Source organism: Populus euphratica, unplaced genomic scaffold (assembly GCF_000495115.2).
Source record: "Populus euphratica unplaced genomic scaffold, PopEup_1.0 scaffold153.1, whole genome shotgun sequence".
NCBI lineage: Eukaryota > Viridiplantae > Streptophyta > Magnoliopsida > Malpighiales > Salicaceae > Populus > Populus euphratica.
The window spans coordinates 49,947-71,318 of NW_011499953.1; the positions used below are offsets into that span (position 1 = coordinate 49,947).

The 21,372-nt window shown below is 33.1% G+C and overlaps 4 protein-coding genes across 7 annotated transcripts; 2 read left to right on the top strand and 2 right to left on the bottom strand.

Moving 5' to 3' along the window:
• The first annotated feature begins 4,199 nt into the window (after window positions 1-4,199).
• LOC105138110 (probable galacturonosyltransferase 6) lies at window positions 4,200-9,227 on the top strand. 2 transcript variants are annotated; one of them, XM_011044114.1, is made up of 9 exons: window positions 4,200-4,544; window positions 4,767-4,801; window positions 5,075-5,116; window positions 5,239-5,422; window positions 5,510-5,583; window positions 5,801-6,039; window positions 6,213-6,570; window positions 7,190-7,711; window positions 8,436-9,227. In XM_011044114.1, the coding sequence occupies exons 1-9, from the start codon at window positions 4,457-4,459 to the stop codon at window positions 8,709-8,711; spliced, it is 1,818 nt and encodes a 605-aa protein (XP_011042416.1). In that variant the 5' UTR covers window positions 4,200-4,456; the 3' UTR covers window positions 8,712-9,227. The 2 variants fall into 2 exon arrangements, with proteins under 2 accessions (XP_011042416.1, XP_011042417.1); XM_011044115.1 differs by having other exon boundaries at window positions 5,807-6,039.
• A 619-nt stretch (window positions 9,228-9,846) lies between these two features.
• Window positions 9,847-10,877, top strand: PSBW (photosystem II reaction center W). 2 transcript variants are annotated; one of them, XM_011044117.1, is made up of 2 exons: window positions 9,847-10,075; window positions 10,449-10,877. In XM_011044117.1, exons 1-2 carry the CDS (start codon window positions 9,976-9,978, stop codon window positions 10,751-10,753), a joined length of 405 nt encoding a protein of 134 aa, XP_011042419.1. In that variant the 5' UTR covers window positions 9,847-9,975; the 3' UTR covers window positions 10,754-10,877. The 2 variants fall into 2 exon arrangements, with proteins under 2 accessions (XP_011042419.1, XP_011042418.1); XM_011044116.1 differs by having other exon boundaries at window positions 9,850-10,075; window positions 10,357-10,877.
• A 615-nt stretch (window positions 10,878-11,492) lies between these two features.
• LOC105138113 (putative uridine kinase C227.14) lies at window positions 11,493-15,043 on the bottom strand. Of its 2 annotated transcripts, XM_011044118.1 has the most exons (13): window positions 14,941-15,043; window positions 14,845-14,904; window positions 14,458-14,579; window positions 14,294-14,337; window positions 14,077-14,154; window positions 13,657-13,849; window positions 13,540-13,570; window positions 13,405-13,463; window positions 13,219-13,292; window positions 13,012-13,098; window positions 11,944-12,005; window positions 11,816-11,844; window positions 11,493-11,701 (listed from the first exon to the last, which is right to left on the bottom strand). In XM_011044118.1, the coding sequence occupies exons 2-13, from the start codon at window positions 14,900-14,902 to the stop codon at window positions 11,615-11,617; spliced, it is 924 nt and encodes a 307-aa protein (XP_011042420.1). In that variant the 5' UTR covers window positions 14,903-14,904; window positions 14,941-15,043; the 3' UTR covers window positions 11,493-11,614. The 2 variants fall into 2 exon arrangements, with proteins under 2 accessions (XP_011042420.1, XP_011042421.1); XM_011044119.1 differs by having other exon boundaries at window positions 14,845-15,039.
• A 2,742-nt stretch (window positions 15,044-17,785) lies between these two features.
• Window positions 17,786-20,505, bottom strand: LOC105138114 (Transducin/WD40 repeat-like superfamily protein). The gene is made up of 2 exons (XM_011044121.1): window positions 20,364-20,505; window positions 17,786-19,952 (listed from the first exon to the last, which is right to left on the bottom strand). Exon 2 carries the CDS (start codon window positions 19,932-19,934, stop codon window positions 18,216-18,218), a length of 1,719 nt encoding a protein of 572 aa, XP_011042423.1. The 5' UTR covers window positions 19,935-19,952; window positions 20,364-20,505; the 3' UTR covers window positions 17,786-18,215.
• Window positions 20,506-21,372: the final 867 nt, after the last annotated feature.

Here is a 21,372-nt window from a genome sequence, read left to right on the forward strand (position 1 = left end):
TCTCAATCAAATCCATTATAACAGTAAAACTATCATTAAAAAAAATCTTGAGTATTAGTTAAGAAATTTTTGCTTTCAAGGGTCAGCTGATCATTTTACTATGCTTTGAAAATAAAAATAAAAAACTAAGCAACTTCAGGTGAATTTGCTTAACCTAATTTAATAAGTGGAATTCTATATTCAATTTTAATTAAGAAGATCAATTTCTAAATAATTTTATATTGAAGAAAAAAATTAAAAAAATATAAATTAAAAAAATATGTCAAAATAAAAAAATAACAATTAAAAAAAATGAATGTTTTTTCCCCTTTGATTCTTCACCAAAGCTGAATGTTGGAGGACACGAGATAGAGAGGCCATTGTTATCTGCTGGGTCGAGGAATTGGGCGATCATTACTAACCAAAATACGCATATCCAGACGGCTGGCAACCCAACCCATTTGGGTATGGCCCAGATGGTTAAGTGTGCATACTCGATTTTTACCTTCAGCTATACTGCAGCTTTTTCCCTCACCATGACTGGTTTGGCACGCGATTCATTGAAAATTCCCACGCTATCTCTGCTTACTGGCCTTGAAAACGTTGTTGTTTTTACAAGCAAAAGGCACGAGATTTCTTTTCCCTATGGATTACTTATATAAGTTAAAACTGATAGCTATATCTTTCATGAAATTTCATTTTTTTTGGCTCAAATTTAATTATTTTATATTTTTAGATTATTTTAATATATTAATATTAAAAATATTTTTTTAAAAAATAAAGAAAATATCATTTTAATTTATTTATAAAAAAATTCTTTAAAAAACAACTCATTGCTACACTCTCAAACACCCTACATCCTTAAACAACCTCCAATAACAAGTCATACTCCACCTTTTACACTCAATGATACATGTAAAAGGGATGCCCAACTCTTAACGCTGGAAAAAACTTCCACACTCTCTCATAGTTTTCTGCACTATTAAACACCCATAATCATAGTTATTACATCCAGATTTAGGTTTAATTCACTCTGAAAAATTAAAAATAAATATTTAAAATTTTATAATAAAAAATTAATCAACAATTTATACGTGTTATAAGTAATAAAATTTAAAAGATTTTTTAAGATTTTTTTTATTTTTTATTGGAGAGATATTATCCTTTTCTTTTAAGTTGTAGTATTTATATAAAAAAATATATTTTATTCTACATTAAAAAATATTTTTTTATATAAATACAAAGTATATATATTAATAAGATTTCAATACCACATAAAAAAAAAATATATTTTTCTAGTCCAATAACAATCCAATCTATCAGCAGCCATGGAGAAGCCAGCATTAAAGTTTTTTTCTGACTCTTAATCTTTGTGATTTAATAAAAATAATTAATTAATCTATATAAGCTTAGAAACTATAGTTTAGTTCTTTTATCAATTTCATTTTTCTAATTTTTTTTTCTTGAAAAAAGTGAGTGAGGAGCGAAGAATCAGGTTAAATGGGAAATATAAATGCAAAAGATATTATTGAAAAAAAAAAACTAAATTAAAGATAGCCAGCATCAAATAAGGAATTACTTGATTCTTTTTTATACAGTGAGGACTAAATTATAATTAACTTCGTAATCATATGGTGTGAGATTTATTACTTTGCGTGGCGTATCCAAAAAAATCTTTTCAGTTGTGTCATTTTATAATTTATCATTGTTATAAAAAAATCAAGTTTATTTTATTATGCAATCTTTTCTTCTGATTCTTTGTCTTGATATTATTGTTGTTACTCATAAATTTAGTGTTTTTTTACACTGCCAATAGTGTTTTGAAAAAAAAAAAAGGAAATAATTATTTTCGGTAACAAAGTCACCTATCAAGCAATATTAGACGTATAATCGCAAGAAAAAAGAATAACACACGTTTAATCTATAATAAAACATTAAATAAAGTAAATTGATATTTTAAAATAAAACAATAAAAATTGAGAGGGAATTTGTAGTTAAGTTTTTTAAAGAATAAGGAGAGAATAAAAACATGATTAAGAGAATTGTATAAAACACGTGGGGAAATTAAGGATCCTTTTCCTTTATTTTTTTCTTAATTAAAAAAATAAGCTTAATCAACCTTTCATTCCGAGTAAAACTGTAAATCCCTGATTAAAAAAATATTAAATAATTAAGGTGATGGGAAATAACTAAAATTGAAATTTTATGGATTCAACTTTTAAATACGGTTAATGATTAAAATGGATAAAGATGAGATGTTTAATTGAACAAAAAACACCCAAATTAAATTTTAATGGCATTATAGTAATTATGAAATCCTGAAAATAATATAAATACCTCACTTGGCTTTCTAAACAGTTGACTTATTGATTTAAAGAATGAGAGGGAAATCCTCCTATTTTCTTAAAAAAATCTTTAAAAATCTCAAAAAAACATTTAGGTTGAAAGATTAAAAGGAGTGTTTAGTTAATACAAGGAGGTTATTTGTATAATTTGAGAGAATTTAAAGCTTATAAAAAAGAGAAGAATTGGTGCATTAGAGGGGGGGAAATTCAATAAAATGAATGGAAAGTATCAAAGAGATAAAGAAAAAAAATACATAAAATATGACTTGAATTGTTGTTCACCAAGCAGAGGACAGAGATTAATGATATTCATTAAATTGATATCGATGTAACATCTTTATCTTTCATTTTTCCATTAATTTCAAAATTTTTAGTTTATTTATATTGATTATCGAGTTTATTTAAGAAATTATAAATCTCTTTTTAAAAAGAGATATATAATAATAAAAATATCAATTAGTATTTCTATGTGATATATATTTTTTTAAATTTTGTGTTTTTGTGATTGTTATCTTTCTTGCATGGTTTCAATTTGCATCATAAATTTAAGATCTTTTATTATTTTTTTGTTACTAGATCAGTAAAATTTAAAATAAATTATCCTAAACTTGCATATCATTAATTCTAAAATAAACAAAGTAACAACCAATAATCATCATAATTACGGAGAAGAAGATGTTTCTTGGTAGAAGAAAAGGAAGACTGATTTTATGCACCAATTTCACGTAACTTGAAATGTCACTTGTCAATGAATTTAAGAAGAAGATGCTTCTTGGTAGAAGAAAAAGAAGACTGATTTTATGCACCAATTTCACCTAACTTGAAATGTCACTTGTCAATGAATTTGACATGTACCACTTACTTGGATGGAAGTGTGTTCTAAGTGAAAGTTTATAAAAAATTAAATTATTTTTGTTTAAAATTATTTTTTTATAATTTTATTATACGGATATTAAAAATAAATTTTAAAAAATATTTTTCAATAAAAAAATCTTAAAAAAAAAACAAGCTACCAGACTTAAAAACAACTTCTAAAATAAATTATAAAATTTTATTACACCGAGATTAAAAATAAATTTTAAAAAATATTTTTTAATAAAAAAATCTTAAAAAGAAATAAAAGCTACCAGGCTTAAAAACAACTTCTAAAATAAATTATAAACCAGGCTCACCTAACTTAATAATTTAAAGCTAATCAAGAGGTCATCGTGCGTTGTGATCTCAATACCATCGAAAGAAACCGATCTCTGCCACTAAAATTCAATGGAGAATGTCACAAATTGCAACACTTGTTTACTACATCATTGCAACCTGGACTAAAACCCAACACTAACAGCTTATCAGCCCACCCAGAAAGATCATGCAGTCCATTGCTTGCCACGTAGCACACCAGGTCGATTTTAACTGTATCGGAGCAATCATTGCCGTGTCCCTTAGCGCAGGTAATGTAAGCAAGATTCACACCTGAAAGCTGCTGAGATCAGTCACTTTTATTTATTTTTTAAATGTTTCCACGATTTAAAACTCGGGGGTCCAAAAGAATCTGATTGGACCCAAAGACAGTCGCTCGGAGATCAACGACGAATGATCTTACTCCTCGTCATTAGTTTCATATGCCCCACCCTAGGCTACCATTACCTGTCACTCATCGTCGTTTTCGCGTCTCGAATCTCAAAGCACAACCCCCGAAAGTATATAAATATGTACACTATCTGGCAAATTCCAAAATTGACCAAAAAATATAGTTAAAAAAGTTTTGAAAATAAAAAAGAAACCCTCACCCTTTTTTTTTGAAAATAAAAAAGAAACCCTCACCCTCGCAGGGAGGCAGGCATGGAGCATCTAGCTCTTTAAAACTAACCCACTCCCCACCCTCTCTCTCTCTCTCTCTCTCTCTCTCTCTATATATATATATATATATATATATCCCCTTGAAAAACACAGCACCAATAAAAAGAAAGCCTGAAACCCTAGCTTTGCTCTTCTTTCTTCTTTTTTCATTGCTCGTTATTGAAGAATAGAATCTGTGCTGATTTGATGAGGCTATGAAATGTGCTTTTTGGAGAATGATTGATTTCGATTCAATAAAACCCTAAAAATAGCGAGGATTTATTTTTTTAATTAAATATAAAATGAAGAAATTTCGACGGTGGCAGAGGATTTTCTTACTCTCTTTGCTCTGTTTAACTGTCTTGGCTCCCATCCTTTTCGTTTCTGTAGGTAAAATCTTTATTCACTTTTCTGTTTGTGGTTGTTAAACATTCAAATCATGTTGATAAGGAAATGGAAAATTCACCGAGGATAGAAATGTTACTGATGATTGATGGAATCTATTGATATTTTTACTGACAATCTACATTGGTAGACTCGTGGTTTGGATGTTGTGATTTCATTGATTGTAGATGTGTTTGATTAATTCTTCGTGTGGATTTGTTGTGGCAGGGCGGAAAGAGTTGATCTCGGATTTGTCAACTTTGGTAAGAAGTTTCTGTTTTATCTTGATTTTCAGTTTTCATTCTGTTTGGTTGGTAAGAAAATTCGTGGGAGGGAAAGGGTATGGATCAATGAAAATTTACTTCAAATGAATCAGACAACTAAGTTTAAGTGCGAATATTAGTACAATTAGTTATAATATCTGTTGACTGGTGAAATTTTCTCATGGCGCCTGAAATATTATTAAGTCAAATTATACTGATAAGTTTGGGTTTTTTAAATAGAGATTTAACATTGATTCTATTTGTGTGGTGCAGAGATATAGGAGAGATTCTGTACAGCTTAATGCCATTGAGCAGGTAGTTTCATGTTTATTTTTTTTAATGGTTTTGTTTTTAAATTTAAATTTACTGCTTGCTTCCGGTTTTTTGTTTTTCTTTTAGCTATTTATGTGTGTCAACATGGGTGTATGGTGATTTAGGAAGAAGGTGAAGGTTTGAAAGGGCCGAAACTAGTGGTGTATGATGAGAAGGAACTGGGTTCTAGAGTTAGTTACAGTACTTCGGAAGAGAATAATGATTTTAAGAAATATGGAAATATTGGAGAAATGGATCGAGGTTCAAAGAGATCTCAAAGAGGTGGAAACACGTCAATTCCTTTGGAAAGTAATGCTCGGAAGTGTTCTTTTAGCCTTACTGCTATTCCATCTATTGTTGATTGTAAACATGTCCCTGATCTGTAACCATCTTCAGGAACTAATCATGAAAGTAGAGAAGAAAACCGGCAGATTCCACAGGAAACAGTAACATCCAGGTCAGAAGCAAAGGTAAGTGTGCATGTCAATATTCTATACTTCACAATGATTCTGGGCCTGCAAGACCAAAATCATTGTTAGTCAGAAGTGGAACTCAGGGCACTGTTTCTTACCATATATGAGATGATGTGACTCTGATTTCTGTAACATATATGAGATACAAGCATGGGCTGCTGTTCTTACCATCCATTGCATGTTGCATGTTGCGTATTACATCTTCTGGTTTTAGCTGCAGGGGCAGTCCAATCAAACAACAGTTCGACATGATCAGAACATGCGATCTCCAGTCCGGATATTTACTGATGAGAAGGTAAAGCAGATGAAAGATGATCTGATTAGAGCAAAGGCATACTTGAGTATGACACCACCAGGCAGTAACTCTCACTTAGTAAAAGAGTTGAGATTGCGAATCAAAGAATCTGAACGAGCTGTTAGTGCAGCCAACAAGGACTCAGATTTATCAAGGAGGTATCTTCATCACCAGTACATGTTTTCTTTTGACATTGATTCTTTAAATATGCAGTCATAAATAAGATCTGATGATTGCTTGTGCATGTAGTAGAATTATGAAATGATGTCAGATTTTTTTATTTGGGAGAGGAAAAAATTGATTTAAAATCTGAACATCCATTCATTTACAGTGCACTACAGAAAAAGAGATCCTTGGAGGTTACCTTATCAAAAGCCAGTCGTGTTTTTCCGGACTGCTCGGCCATGGCTTTGAAGCTCCGTGCGATGACTTACAATGCTGAAGAACAGGTTCGAGCACAGAAGAATCAAGCAACATATCTTGTTCAGCTTTCTGGAAGGACTACGCCAAAAGGCTTACACTGCCTTTCTATGCGGTTGACAGCTGAATATTTTGCCTTGTCACCTGAGGAAAGACAGCTCCCTAACCAACAAAGGGTGCATGATGCAGATCTTTATCACTATGCTGTTTTCTCTGATAATGTTCTAGCCTGTGCTGTGGTTGTCAATTCCACTGTCTCCTCTGCCATGGTAAACTGCCTTTTCCCTGTTATTATTGTTTTTAGCCTTTGTGTGCAGAGTTCGCTTCAGGCTTCTGGTGAGGTTATTATAACTTGCATAGCTCACACAGAAAAGCATAATTGGAATAAATTTACGGGGCCATCTCCAGAAAGGAAACAGGCCTCCGTTAGTGGCTCCTGTTTGCGGACTGAACCTGTTCTCTTTCCAACAGTAAAAAGTGTCTGCAAACATGTGTATCGAATTTTCCATAATATTATACCTCCTGTCTGAGTCGAAACAACACCTTTTGTAATTCAAAAACTCTAGCAAATTCAATAAGCAAGCTTTTGGCTGTGTGAGCATTGTGCCATTGAGAAAAGAAAAAAAATCGTGCTATTTTTCATGAGTCATCTGGCTGTCTAGTTGTAGCGTATCTACTATTTTTGGAAATATACCAGTCTTAATTCTTGGCTTTATACCATTACATATCATTAAATAGGGTAGTAGGACTCTGGTACTGATGTCTTTCCCTGTTGGTTGGGTTAAATACTTGTGGAAAAAAGTTTTTCAAATTGAGTATTGTGCCATGCTTACTTCTACTTGACCTGAGAAACAATGCTGATGACTTTATTGCTTTAACTACTGACAGGAGCCAGAGAAAATTGTTTTTCACATAGTGACTGATTCTCTCAATCTCCCAACAATCTCAATGTGGTTCTTATTGAATCCTCCTGGCAAAGCTACAATTCAGATCCAGAGCTTAGTCGATTTCAAAGGGTTGTCCGCCAATTACAATTCAACATTGAAGCAACTAAATTCCCGTGATTCAAGATATACTTCTGCACTGAACCATCTTCGTTTCTATCTTCCAGATGTCTTCCCCCAGCTGAATAAGATTGTTCTGTTTGACCATGATGTGGTAGTGCAAAAGGATCTAGCTGGCCTTTGGAGTCTTAATATGAAAGGAAAAGTCATTGGAGCAGTGGACACGTGCCGTGAAGGTGAACCTTCATTTCGCCGGATGGATAAGTTCATCAATTTCTCAGATCCATTTGTGATTAAGAGGTTTGATGCCAAGGCATGCACATGGGCATTTGGAATGAATTTGTTTGATCTGCAAGAGTGGAGAAGGCATAAATTAACTGCTCTCTACAGTAAATACTTGCAGCTGGTAAATAAATTTCTCCCATTCATAGTTCCATTTGCTTTGCTTGCATGCTGATTTATGCTTTCTAGATTTATGATATCTCTGTTGATCTGAAAACCATGTGTGCTAATTTAGTGTTGTTCTACTTCAAAAGATATTTACACCCCTCAATTTTTCTATGCTTTGATTAACTTGGTCTTGAGATCACATGTAGAGCATTAACGAGCATCTGCTTGTATTAGTCCCATGGATTGCCAAGGGTTCGACTCCCAGTCTTGCGATGTTGAGATTGTACCATGGATTCACCCAGTCCATGGGTTAGGAGCAGTTCATTAACTTGGGGTGAGCCTGAAGGGCCTGACCTATGTGATCTCCCCTTTCATAAGAAAAAAAAAAAGCATCAGTATGTAATACAGAATATAGCATGCGCTTCTATTGGAGGCCAGACTTTGTGGTAAGGCAGGTGAGAGGGCTTTTTGGTTCCCGCAAGCATGGTTTTCACTTCTAGTTTCTCAACACAGTTTCAACAAGCATTTATTCATTTTCATGGCTATGGAAAGTGGCTTAATGAATCGAATACCCAATGTTCAATGAATTCATTCATTAGCAACATATGTGCATGCATCATGCAAGCATGCAGGCGGACACGCTCTTGGTGATATGCTTGGATAAATCTATAATTATCCTGCACAAATCTATAACTGTCCTGCATATTTCAATGCTTGTTTTGCCCCATTATTTTTCGCAGGGCTACACAAGGCAGTTGTGGAAAGCGGGTAGTTTGCCTTTAGGTTGGGCCACTTTCTACAACCGTACGGTTTTTCTGGACAGGAGATGGCATAAACTCGGACTTGGCCATGAGGCTGGTGTTGGACACGACGGTGTTGAGCAGGCAGCGGTATTACACTACGATGGAGTCATGAAACCATGGCTGGATATTGGTATTGGGAAGTACAAGAGTTACTGGAGCAAACATATCAACTACGACCATGCCTACTTACAACAGTGCAATATCCACGAGTAAATGAAATCAGATTATGCCAACCAAAACTATTACCTCACGCATCATTAGTTACTTGTTGTTCTAGGGACTTGACATGTTCGCTTGATTCTTTCACAAATTTCTTTTGTAAAGTTCCAACACATTTTGTCTTGAATGCGGCAGTAATCTTCTAGGAGCTGAGCCTAAGCGATAAAAGCTGATATCAAATAAGTCCCCGGGGGCATGTTCGAATGCTTCAAGTTGTTGTGTACATAACTCTACTCAGATATTCTCTTTTAGATCCAAACACCAGAACCGAAAAGAATATGGCAATTTTCTTTGGTATATTCGTGGGGGTTTCTGTGCCGTTATTCTGTGGATGCTCTATGGTTTCCTGATGGACAGCTCTTCATGTGGTCGACTTTCAACGTTATCCAGATGAGTCGTGGTCTCAAGTGAGTTTGCTTGTGTGTAATTTCCCATTTAGATGAAGATAAAGGCTCTAACCTATGGATTTGATAAATATGTTTACATAATTAGAATTGAAGGATTTTTTTTTTTTACAGATACAATTTTATTTTCTTAACTAATGGTTGAATAAAATAAAATATCCTTGCCTACTTCATTCCAGGAATTTAAAAAAAAAAACCGACGCTCAAGTTCAACCACAATCTTATCCACCAATAATAAAAGAAAACTTTATGGTAATTAGTAATATTTTATTAATTATTTTTATATTTATTCTGAACCAAAAAACAAGCACAAAAATAAAGAAAAAATAACTAATATTTGTTATTTATGATTTTTCTATCCTATTGGTATTTATTTCAAAAAACATAATTCCGAAAATAACTAATAGTATATTTTTAATTATTACTTGAACGACATTTTTCTTTCTTTTTTTAAATAAAAACTTAAGTAATAAAATATTATTAATTACTCCGAATCAAAAGTCCCCCAATTTTTACCGGCTAAAACGAATGGAATAATGGGACTTGAAGCCGGCTCGACGACGTTAACCACGGAAAAATCTGGCTCGGTTCATGTGGTCACTGCCTATGGTAATTTGCTTGGCCTCGTAAATGGATCACGTCACACGTGGAAGAAGCTGGTTGGACTCCTGAGGATAGCGGATATCGAAGGAGGGGCGGCCTATCTATCCATGTTATGTGGTGCGTTGGACACTCATGGTTTGGATACATAATATTAGTTTGTAAAATCTTGTGGTACACTTTGCTACGACTGCTTCGGTATCCTTTGTAGCAGTGCTCAGTCCTGACTCAAGTTTCTTCCAAATTGAAGAAAGATGGCCACCATCACTGCCAGCACCACCACTACATCATCACTCGTCCGTGCAGCTCTTGTACACAAGCCATTAGTTGGAGTCTCATGCTCACCTGTTCTTGGTAAGACCATTTGCCTCCTCTCTTGAATTTCATGCTTCTGAGTCGTGGGGTGAAACTACTGTGGTTTGCATCTTATTTTGTTCACAATACTGTTTATGATTTTCTCAGTAAAAAATGATGCAATCACCAGACCTATTTGATAGGAATCAACTCGGGTCAGAGTTGATTATCATCATTTGACTGGGCATTCAACATTCTGATCAACTCGGATCAGAGTTGACTATCATCATTTGACTGGGCATTCAACATTCTTTTTTATTTTATTTAATTTATGGTTCCAGGCTTGCCAGCAATGGCAAAGAAGGGAAGAGTGAGCTGTTCCATGGAGGGAAAGCCAAGCGTCTTTTTTATTTTATTTTATTTATGGTTCCAGGCTTGCCAGCAATGGCAAAGAAGGGAAGAGTGAGCTGTTCCATGGAGGGAAAGCCAAGCGTGGAGGAAAAATGCAAGGGAATGAGTGCATCTTTGATGGCAGCTGTGTGCGCTGCATCCATGTCAAGCCCAGCCTTGGCTCTGGTGGATGAGAGAATGTCCACTGAAGGAACAGGACTGCCCTTTGGTTTGAGTAACAACCTTCTTGTTTGGATCCTGTTGGGTGTTTTTGCTCTCATCTGGGCTCTCTACTTTACCTACACAGCCACCCTCGAGGAGGATGAGGAATCAGGATTGTCCCTCTAAAGCCGAACTCGTTTCATTATTGACAAGGAATGTAAAAACAATGCAAAACGTTTGGCTTTTTTCTACCTTGTACCAAAACTTCCATAATTTATCTATGCAATTTATGTGTTGCCTTGCTTCTTAATCGCTCCTCTTGTTTAGCTCGCATACCGTCTCTGCTATGGTGTGTGTATTGATTCGTTCTCGAATAATATTTCAAATAATTTTAATTTTTAAGGTGCTGATGTTGATTTTTAAAAAATAAAAAAAACGTTAATTTAATATATTTTTTAAAAATAAATACTACAATCCCAAACATCCCCAGCTTTTGATCGATGAAAACAAACAGTACAAGTGCATCTGTACATGAGGTCGATAATGGTGAACAATTTATCAAAAGAGGAAGCATTCTCCTTGCTCTCGCATCCAAATAAAAAGATTTCTTCTAATTTACCAATGACACTGTTTAAGTAAGGAAATATGAGTCGAATCTTGGCGTTAACAGATTAATTAACCAGAATATAATTTCCAGTGTAGGATGGCTGAACAAACTATAAGAGAAACTAGGCATTGACTTGCTTCTATAGAAACTGCATCTGATCAACTTGGTCAGTCCGGTTCTTGAACTAACAAATATATTAAATGCATGAAAAAAATTAAAAGCAAGGAATAGAAAAGAACTGCATCTGAATTGCTTGTTCAGTCCGGTTCTTGAACTAACAAATATAATACATACGTGAAAAAAATTAAAAGCAAGGAATAGAAAAAAATGCCATATACTTTATTCATTCATTCTTTCAGTTTCCATCAAGTTAATGCAAAACAGATAAATTCAACTGATCTCATCTCTCTTTCTCCAGCAGGTCATCGCGTCAAACAGTTTCAGAAATTGATAGACCTGATTACTAAATCTGCATTTTTCTTCGACTTGATAATGAGCTCTGCATTAGGCTGGTCGTTATACTCTATCTGCAGATGAATGTAATTCTACATTGAATTTACACTAAAGTAGGACCACTGTAGTGAAAACAGCAACCACAAAAACAGAAGCAAGAGAAGTTTGAAGCTGACAACAAAGCTTACCCGCCACTTAGCAACATCTGGAGGCTTCCCTGTTAAATGACATAACATTAAATCGTAAGATTCCTTTCCTTTCCCTGGCAGAATTGTAGAAGCAGTAACTAGTAGAAACAGAAGAGATGAGCCTATACCTGTTGAAATATGTCTCTTTAAAACTCGCTGCATTGCTATATCAATATCCACATCAATAAACCTTCAAAAAAAAAAAAACAGTACAAATTACTCAGGCTGTTACCACAGAAAGTTTTAAACTCAAGTTCCCAATACAGAAGAAAGATTGAAAAGGCTTTCTAAGAAGGTGAGGCACGGGTTCAAGATGGTGCAAACAGTTCACCCAACCTCAAACATTTAAGCTAAAGATATCATCTGCTCATAAGCCTATACAATTCTATCCTTAAAGAAAATACAGTGTTAGAAAAGGGGAGTTGAAAAGGGGAGAAAGGTTAACTAGTTGGACATTTTGTAAAGAGTATGACCTGTAGAATTAAGTGCCAATTGCTCACGTATGGTTTCATAAAATAGCAAAGGAAAGGAAACAGCAAAATTACTAATTGCAACAGCGGTACAAACTTTAAATGGTTTTAACCAGATTGGACAACAGGGTTGCAACAAATAGTGATCTCAAGACTACATCGGAGCCCAATGGTCCTAAATCCATTTGAATCTGTTTGGAGATTTCCTTGATGGAATTGAGCTGAAAGAATTTTTTTCTCGAGATAAAAGTATCTAGAGGATTGACAGTTCAAAAGGCGCACAGGTAAAAGGAAAACATAAACAGTATATACTGTGATGTATCTGAATTGGAGAATTGATCTTCATTTTCTTGTACAATTTTTAACTCCGTATTCTAACATGGCCAACTTCATGAGAGGATAATCCCATGTAAATATACAAGGTTCTAAGTGAAGTCTGGAACATTCTCCATCTCATTCCAAGTGATCATATTCATAAAACAGATTTTATAGCACCAATTATAACGTGATAAAAGCTCTTGGAAGCAAAACTTAAAAGAGTGTATAGTTGTCCTTAAGCATGATACAGCCCTCAACATTGTCGCCACATGTCCAGCCCTGTCAGATGTATAGAAACTAGGCAAAATAACACTTTTGAAAAAAAACTGATGAATTCTCAGCATCATATATCTGCTCCACGACAAGATAGAGGAAGAAAAATTGCCTTGTCAAGACTGTAATACTTACCATTTCTCATCAAACATTGAAGACACATCCTTCCAAGCCCCATCTTCCAACAATAGATAATTTCCTTCAACTATGACCACTTTATGCCTGCAACGAGTGTGAAAATAGGATTCATAGATGAAGCATAGGCTACATGTTTAACCTTCCATTCAAACAAATCAACTTCCTTTGAAAGGATTTTGCATGTTAAAGTATATGATTACTTACTGAAGACTCACAAAGATATCATCTTCTACTGGATCTCCAACACCATGATCAAAAGATGGTGCATAAACTGACCCCTGAAAAGTTCATCATTAATCAGAAACACATACCATTTCTAGATATGGTATCCTCCACTAACCATTTCCAAAGAAGTTAAATTTCAAGTTTACAACAACATGGGCCACTCACCTCGTTCCTCAACTTCTCCAGACATCTAAGCAGTAGGGTTGGGGAAAATGTCCATGGAGCTGATTCATCAACACAAGAATCAATACTTGAACACTGGGCTTGAATGTAGAAAAAACAAAACAAAGTCAAGTTTACCTCCTCTTCTGGCATGGGCTTCCTCTGGATTCTAAAATGCAAGAATATTAGCGTACCCTGAAATACATTTGAAAAGGTTTCAATAACTAAAGTAAACAACCATGAAGCAAGCTTAACCTCCATTGCATCAAGCTGGGAACGATATAGATGAAACCCATCCATGGGAAGAACTGCAGCAACATCTGAAGGCTTGACTTGCGAATCAAATGAAGAAGCTTTTTGTGGCCATAACCTATTTACACGATGCACTATTTCAGAAGCCAAAGTGCTCTTTCCAGCACCAGGTGGACCAGCCAACGCCACAATATGCCTGCATACATTTTAGTCACAAAATAAAGCAGAATAGCAATTAGCATACAGAATGACCAAAAATAAGACTAGAAAGAATGATGCTCTTCGCATAAATTCAAACCCCCACCCACCCCACCACCCCCAAAAAAAAAAAAAAGTTCACTGATATTCTTAACTATCTTGTACAATCAGGTTCAAATACATCAAAATAAACAACATTCCAACATTGAAGAGGCTAGAACTTACTTGAAATTAGGATTCGACGCTGCTGGTGCTGTAGGAAGAAGCCGTATAGCTAAAGCATCATATATCTCATCCATGGAACTATAAATGAAACAGAAACAAAAATAAAAATAAAAAACCACTCGTCAACACAGCAGAAGCAAGGTTAATAAGAAAAAAATTGTTTGTTCACTTCAAATTCAACCACAAGAATGATTGATCTAATGTGTACTAGTCATACCCGGCCTCAACAACAGGAATCTCTCTCTTTTGACTACATAAGACCTGATGCCACACATCACGAAATACAAATCAACATTATAAAATCATAAGCTTCTTTTTTCAATTTTTCAGAAAAAAAAATTTGTTCAAAAAGACAGAAGAAAATAGTAATTTAAAAGCAACCTTTATAGAGTTTACTTTGTGATCCAGGCAACAAGGTCGCGTCAACAAAGACAGCGAATTTCTTATATTCAATGAAATTGGAAGCCCCAGGTGAAGTTTAATCCTTCTAAATAGCAATGCCTCTGCAAAATCACAACATTTTTACTCCGTAGACAACATAAAATAGATAGAAATCGAACACACGCCTGCGCTTAAAACATGTCGACAGCATTAGAAAGGATTTGCACGTTCGATATTTTAAAATTAGAAGAAATCAAGCTTTTCCCGTGCTATAATTAACCACGAATTTGGAATAGCACAATTTTTTTGTGTTTGATACAAGAATCTGTTTTTATTTCAAATTTTTTCGTGATCGCAAAAAGGAGACAAAAGGTGTTAGAGAGAGACCTGTGGATGGACGCAGATAGGTGGTGGAGGTTGTAGATAATGAAAAAGAGACCTCCATGACTGCCGCGAATCACCAAACAGAACAGGGAACTATAACAACTTGTGCTTATGTTTGAGTTTGGAGAGAAGGAGATTACGCTGTTTCTTCGATCATCTTCTATTCCTCCTGTTCTTTTATCCTGTATTCGGTAACCGGTAATAGGCAGTGTAGTGGTAGTTATTTTATAAAATATTTTTTATTTTAAAATTATATTTTTAACATTATTGTATTAATTTTTTTTTTAATTTTTAAATTTTAAAAATTACTTTTTTAAAATTGGTAGTTATTTTATAAAATATTAGTTATTTTAAAATTATATTTTTTAAGTTTTATAAATTAATTTTTAACATGATTATATTAAAAAAATTTAAAAATTTTAAATTTTAAAAATTACTTTTTTAAAAAACATTGCCACCACAAAAACAAGCACAACATAAGTGCATGTTTAGAAGATTTTTTCCCAATTATTTTTTATTTTAAAATAATTATTTTTAATATTAATATATTAAAATTGTATTAAAATACTTTTAAATTACAAAAAACAATACGTAATGAGCAGCAAATAAAACATCATTAAAATTTAAATAATACAAGTCATTAGTTAATTAATACGTTCATGTCGTCATTTTAAGTCAGCAAATTATATATATATTGGGAAATTAATGAAAATAAATTTTAAATAGTTAAATTAATATAATTATTATGAATTGATTTTTAAAATACTTTATATCTTTACTGGGTACATCAACATAAAAAGATTAGAAAAAGCTTTTTGAGTTATTGAAATGAAGCACTAAAAAGAAATTTTGAGTTTGATTATAAGATTTTTTTATAATTTTAAAGTCATTTTTTTATATTATTTTTATTTTATTTTATATAACTGGATTATATAACATAAATATTATTTTTAAAAACAAATTGATCATAATAATCATTGTTATTATTATGAAAATAAAAAATAAAAGATAAAAATCATCATTTTCTATTTATATTGCTAATTTCTTGCTTTTCTAAATGAATCAATTTTGATTTACCTTGTTATAAGGAGACAATATTTTAATATACAACAAGTTAGAGTAATTATATTTTAAGTTTGAAGCTTGAAGCTTGTTTTGAAAAAAAAAAAAGTTAATTGACAGATTCATTTACAAGCAGCATCAATGTTAATCCTTCTACAAAAAAAAAATAGTTACATTATTTTGACAATTTAGAAAAGTGATTGTTTTTAATTTTCCATATTAGTAATTGTTCTAAATAGAAAGTTTGCACATAATTAATGATTTTTGTAGATCCGCTGAAATAGACTAATGACATGGCATGTTAGTTAGCGACTTGAGGTAGAACTTATATAATGCTACGAGTTACAGTACAAGTGCTATAAATAATTGTTTAGAAATGTTGTTATGGTTATTTAATAAAGTATTTTTTTATTAAAATATATTAAAATATTATTTTTATTTTTAAAATTAGTATATCAAAATAATTTAAAATATATAAAAAAATTATTTTTAATAAAAAATTTATTTTTTGTTAAAATATATACTACGTTCCAAAACAGCTTCAAAATATCCATATGTTAAAATATATACTGCGTTCCAAAACAGCTTCAAAATATCCATATAAAATGATGATATGTTATAGTAGTTAATAGCTTAAGCTCTAACTAATGGCGTTCTATAAGTTACTATAAAATTTTTCAGTTATTAGTGGTAGTGTTGTTTAACTTGATTTTTAAAAGTGTATTTTATTTTTTATTTAAAAAACATAAAATTAATACTTTTATTTTTTTAATAATTTTTATGTACCAATGTAAAAAATAATTAAAAAATATCATTTAAAAAATTAATTAAAAAATATTTTTAAAAATATTTTGTGCTGTATTTTCAAATACACGTTTATTCCATCTACACTACTAATTATCTTACACGGTCAAAATTGGCCGTTCGGTAATATTCTCGTAAGGTAATGTTATCGTATCCAATCATGATGCTGATGTTCTCTTTAAAAATAGTATAAATATAACTTTTTTTATATATACAATCCTAGAAAAAAGGTATTTTGACAACCTATTTGTACTTTTATGTATATTTTTTGTTTTTGTTTTAGAAAAATATTGAGAAAAGTTGTGGAGATGAAAGAGTTTTACAATATATATATATATATATAGTTAAATCTGACAAAACTTGAATTTACTACTTTTAATATATCTAGAAATAATTAATTGTTATGAATCTTTGACATTAAAATTTATCCAAAAACTATGAATCCTGGAGAGATCATTTAAAAAAAAGTAAAGTAACTTGCATGAGAAAAACAATGATTTTCATTCACCATAATCTATATGAATGATTAAAAGTAAAGAGAGAGAGAGGATATAAAAAATAGTTTTTTACTGTTGGCTTTTCATTTGGCTCTCTAAGATGCCCTGATAAAACAATATGAAGCAATAAATTTATAATTAAAAATAACATTTTAATAATTGAGTACGATTTGTTTTGGATTAATTGAAGAATTTAAAAGAGAGAATAAATTCAAATCCAATTTTTGAATACAAGGTTGATGATATACACCCGAAGAACTCATTCAATTCCTTTTGAAAGGTAAGAAAAATTTGTATCATGAGTTTTTTGTTCCCGTTGGATCAGACATGGTGCCTCGATCTCTCTTTTTTCTGTATAGCAGCATACATGATCGGCAAAGAAAAGTTAAAGATGCTTGATCTCGTGCAGTGCATGTGATTCCAAAGACCGCTCTTGTGAGCTGTGAGGGATATTTTACACGAATTCCTCATTTGCATTGCAGGATATTCTTTAATTGTTGTCAAAATTGAGCAAATTCACAACCCAAAACTCCAACACATGCATAACAAAACAGTTACAACCAAGGCATTTGCAACGAATCAAGCATGCAATAACAGAATTCATCAATTGAGAGGAGGGTATGTTGTCATGAAATGATACATCTATCCAAAAATTTGAGGCTTATAACAAATTTATCATCAAGTGAAAGTTCTACATAAAAAGTTTCTGCAACAGCTGATGCTATAAAAAACTATGACCTTGCAATTATCAAATGATTCTGAAAATTGCACTAACACAGAAATCTTGGATGGTTGGTCAATTACCTTGCCAGATCAAAAGATACGGCTCTTTGCAAAAATACATGCATTCCCCGTCTGCGAATTCCCTAGGAATCTCAATCAGGAGAACAACTGGTAGACAAAAATGATATATTGCTGAATGCCCTTCTAGTCATAGAAAATTAAGCTTCATGAAATGCAGCAAGAAAATCACATCAAGGGAATCAAGAATCCCAGTGTTTAAGATCTCCTCTATGCATGGTCATAATGATGCAACTTGTATAACAGAACTTTTCCAGCAGCATTTCCCATGGCCATGAAACCTCCACCAGGACTAAAATCCAAACAACGGGGATAATGTATGGCGCTGTTTGCTGGAGGCCAGTTAGAAAAGACAGTAAATGATGGGACGTGTATCAACTTTAAACTGTTCTTCTTCATGTGGGAACAAATGGCCAGTATTTGAGCATCATTATTAAATTTCATAAAGTCCACCTTGGTGGTCAAATTCTCGATTGTCTTGATAGGTTTTTTCTTCCCACCTAAAAACTCATCTCTATTGTAGATATTTACTATACCACTGTCTGAACCAGCAGCAAACAAATTTCTTGTTGGTGAAGTGCAGAGAGCTGTGCCATGAATACAACCCTCATCAACAGCCTTGTGGATGCAAGCCCTTGTCCTCAAGTCCCAGTGGTAGACCTGCCCATCACCTCCATGGCTCAGTAACTGCTGCCCATCGTCAGCAAAAGCTAATGAACGAACAGTTCCATTCATCTTCAGAGTCCCAACTAGTTCCTTTGTTTTGGATGACACCAGAAGGATATAACCTTCATTGCCCACAAAAGCAATCATACTAGAATCAGGGGAAACCTCAAAAACTTCCAAGCTCTTCTCCTCCCTTCCAACAAGTGGGCCAATTTTATCAACTTTAGCTTTTACTAAATCAAAGCTATAAAAGAACTTTCTTCTTCCAGCTATGATAACCTTAGAACCATCAGGTAAAAATGATGCCTTTCTAATGGGGCAATCATCAATAAATATACTTTGTATTTTGGTATTCCGTTTACCATCAATCTGAAAAAACCTAAGCCTCCGGTCTAATCCAGCTGCAAGTAACAACTGAGCATTCTGATGGAACTGAACCGAATTTATTGGACCATTTGAAGGATCCTCAGCATTTGCATCCACTAGTCTTGAGTACTCAAGAAGACCAGGCAACAGTTTTGCTCTGCTCTTCACCACAAGATCTTCATTAGTTCGGAGAATATCATCATAAGCATTATCATTCTTGTAACCACGAGCCAACACTATGCCATTTTCTTCATCGGACAGTTCATCATCAGACAAACCATCATTTCTAGACTGCGAATCATGTCTGGCCCAATCAGTGCCTGGATTCATCTTAGCATGCTGAGCCCTTAACCTTGAAACATACTGAGAACCAGAAATCAAACTCTCATCCTCATCCTTCCTCAGTTTTCTTAATCTATTAACCTTAGCAATGTTAATGGTGGTCTTCTCCTCTTCCTCATCAAGCCACACAGCTTTACGTTCCTCTTCTATATTGCTTTCCTTCATCAATTCTGCATCTTCTTCATAACCAGGCTCCACACTGCCCACAGACCGGTCCAAAAAGAACGAAAGAGAATCCTTTTTCTCTTCCTCTTTCCCGAATTCAACAGGAGAGTATAGGGAACCAAACAAAAAGTTCTCCAACTTCTTCATTTCCTTTCCTTCTTCAATTTCCAACTGCTTCTCTAGCAGCTCATCCCTTTCTTTCCGTTTCTTCTTTGTCTTTGACAAGACCAAATCAGATTCTATTCTACCCTCATCATCTTTATGCACCCCCAAAAAAGCAGGCTCATCAGCATCAGCATTTGAATTATTCACCCCCAGAAAAGCAGGCTCATCAGCATTTGAGCGCTTAACTCTATTTTTTGAGCCAACATTTTGAGATATCAAACTCATTTTTCGGTAAAATAAATCCTGATTGTGCAAAACAAAACCAAATTTCATTATCTTCAGCTATGGATGTCATACACATGAATTCATGTATGCTTTTTAACGATAAATACGAAAATCCTTACCAAAATCATAACTACTGCATATCTAACAATTCCATGAGATTATAAATGCACAAAAATCAAGTACCAAGAAATCCCTTGTACGTAAATTCCTGGTGGCATCACTACATGCACCCCTAAATTTACTAAAACAATTAGAGCAAGATCTACAATTCGAAAGATAAAAGAGACCCGGAAAGCCAAGGAAGCTTTAATACAAATAAAATTTACAAGATGAGAAAACTAGTTTGGGATTCATGGGGGGAAGGGAATTGCAAATTAAATCAGGAAAACAGAGCGAGATTCAAATATCAGGTAAAGATTTCGATTTTACCTGAAGAAGGTGAAAGAAGCTGTCAGCTTCCACGAACGAGGAGAGGCGGGAGGAGCTAGCTAGGGTTTAAGCTTTTTCAAAGGTTTAGGGTTCTCTGCTTTAAGTTCAGCAATTTGGTTGTTTGTCCGGGTTGACTGTTGAGTAATACCCGATTTTAATAATTAGGTATGCCCGTTTCATTCCGTTCTAGATCGTATGCCTAGTTTCATTATTTTAGTTGAGCCCGGCCCATTTATTTCTTTTTTTGATTAATAAAAAATAAAATAAATCCTGATACAAATTTGAGGGATCATACAAACCAAAGAAAATAAATATAAATAGGGATCTCATGATAATACTATTGTGGGATGTTATTTTTATTAAATAAATTATTAATAACAATATGAAAAGATCTAAAAACCCATTTTGCAATTAAATATGATTTAGTTATGAAAGAAAATAAAAGACTAATCGGCAAGATCAAATTTGATTTACAATTTTATGTTTAATTTTTACTCTGTTAGCTTTATAATTTTTATCCTTGACTTCAGTTTATTTATATATATATATATATTAATGAAGGTTAATAATGAAATGGGAATAGCAATAAAAGAAGTGACGCCACCCTATAATTTTTTGTATATCCCATCCTCTTGTGTGGAGTTTTTTTAGTGCGAGGTTTAGTAAGGAAAGGATTGTGCAGTGGATTTTTCTTGTATTTTCTTCTTTTTAAGAGCTTTATTATTGAACATTGGCTTATAAAAAATCATATTATGTTCCTTTGATGCTTTATAGATTGTTCAGTCCATGACACTGTCATTTTCTATTTTGGTTTGATGCCTTCTTGTTTAACCTTTTTGCAGTATAATCACAGGAATGCATGGAGAATATTTGGAAGTGTAATCGTAGTTGTTTGTTTTATAAAGTATTTTTTTTTTAATATATTAAAATAATATATTTTTTTATTTTTTACATCAATATATTAAAATTATCTGAAAACATAAAAAAATAAAAATATTTCAAATATTTT